Source organism: Aplysia californica, unplaced genomic scaffold (assembly GCF_000002075.1).
Source record: "Aplysia californica isolate F4 #8 unplaced genomic scaffold, AplCal3.0 scaffold00079, whole genome shotgun sequence".
NCBI classification, from domain to species: domain Eukaryota; kingdom Metazoa; phylum Mollusca; class Gastropoda; order Aplysiida; family Aplysiidae; genus Aplysia; species Aplysia californica.
Genome location: NW_004797349.1, coordinates 1,023,941 through 1,025,684, shown reverse-complemented (window position 1 = coordinate 1,025,684; position 1,744 = coordinate 1,023,941). Strand labels below are relative to the sequence as shown.

General features: G+C 39.6%; 1 protein-coding gene across 1 annotated transcript in view; it reads left to right on the top strand.

The window, feature by feature from the left end:
* Positions 1 to 1,744, top strand: part of LOC101858847 (protein white) — an 18,481-nt gene continuing 16,737 nt past the window's right edge. Inside the window, exons 1-2 of the mRNA XM_013080215.1 lie at positions 1 to 79; positions 814 to 916. Coding sequence (XP_012935669.1) covers positions 42 to 79; positions 814 to 916 — 141 coding nt within the window. The 5' untranslated portion in view covers positions 1 to 41. The remainder of the gene's footprint in view (positions 80 to 813; positions 917 to 1,744) is intronic.

Below are 1,744 nucleotides of genomic sequence, written 5' to 3'. Positions count from 1 at the left end.
TTCGCAGGGTGCTCTTGTTGTCTGAAGGTAGAGTGGCTTTTATGGGGAAGTCAGATGAGGCCTTTGATTTTTTCAACAGGTGAGATCCAGACTTTGTAATGAGACATTATATAAATATTGCTTATTTTTCTGTGACTAGCTCTTTTCTTTCATATTTCATCCTGGTAAAAAATTTTCACGCTGGCTTTCAATGTCGTTTTCAAATCAGCACCACTTTACATAAATAGCGTAATTTCTACACAGTGTTTTTCTAATAATGAACTCCTTCACAACATTACACGATCTTTTAAAAATCTTCTATGCCGTTATTATAAAATTGAAAATAACAATACCGTAATAGCAATGATATGAAAACAAGCAAAAATAATACCATCGGAAAATAGCTTACTTGAGAATTCGCAACACATCTTTCCCTTTCTTTGCATTCCCTGCTAGAATTTACGGGTAGTTTACTGTGTGATCTGCTTATTTGATTACAGCGGTTTCCAAGATTCACGAGTGAATTTTTTGTCAGAAGTATACTATTTCCGTTTCTGCATTTAAACAGATTTCAAAAAAACTTTTGTTGCAGGTTTTACGGCGCTCGCAACTGCATAAGGTCATATTATGAGCGCCAGAAGATTAGTGGTGTTACAAGAGAGTAATAAACATGAAAAAGAAGAAGGGGAGATAAGGACGATAGATGTTTGACAGGAAAGAAGAAGCAAACCACACCAGAGCACCCACCAACAACCCACCTTAAACAGATTTGATCATATTAGTAAATTTCCTTGAAGCAGTGTCTAATGGGTTGCTCACTCTTTGCCTTTTCAGACTTAACTACCCGTGCCCACGCAACTTCAACCCCGCTGACCACTACATCTTGACTTTGGCCATCGTCCCGGGCAAGGAAGAGGAGTGTCGGAGAAAAACAAACGTGAGAGAGAGAGAGAGAGAGAGAGAGAGAGAGAGAGAGAGAGAGAGAGAGAGAGAGAGAGAGAGAGAGAGAGAGCTCAGGCCTTTGCGGCTTCTGTATTTCCAAACTTGCCCAGTGCATAATGATTATTTAACACTTGGCTTCCTACATTTTTTGACCAGATCTAGTCTAATGCAAAGTGTTTATGTGACGTGTTGCCAAGAGGTGTTCTATTGTAAAGGAAAAAAGTAAACTTAAGTTCTCCATTTTGAACTTACTAGCCCTTCTACGCCCATCTGAGGTCTCCTCTCTCATTGGGGCCCCATTTGGCGTCATGCGTGTGGACACTTTTAACTTAAGTTTGGATTCGAGGGGGGGGGGGGGGTTGTCGAAATTTACTTTTACCTCTTATTGACAAACAAAGAAAACCAGCAGGCCACACAACAAGGGGATGTGTCAAGTAAAAGAAAAGAAACAGAATATGAATATAGCCTCTTAGTGCTGGATTTTAGATTTGAATAAAAAGACAAAATGAAACACAAAGAGTATCAGGTGCTAATTTGACGACGCAACCTTTCAAAAATTCAAAAAAAGGAATTCATAAAACATGCCATTGCAACCAATCCACCTCCTTCCTCCCTCCTTGGTAAGGGAAGACATCTTTGTTTGGTTAGTGGGCCCTATAGTCTCCTCTTTCTTTTTGCGCAGTGATACTATCATTAAATCTGTTCATCTTGTAATGTTTCTGTCATCAGACAACTTTGACTACGTCCCAAGAACAGGCTCATGTGCTTTCAGACCTGCATACAAAGCATACACAGAAATAATTCGCAAACTCACACGTACACA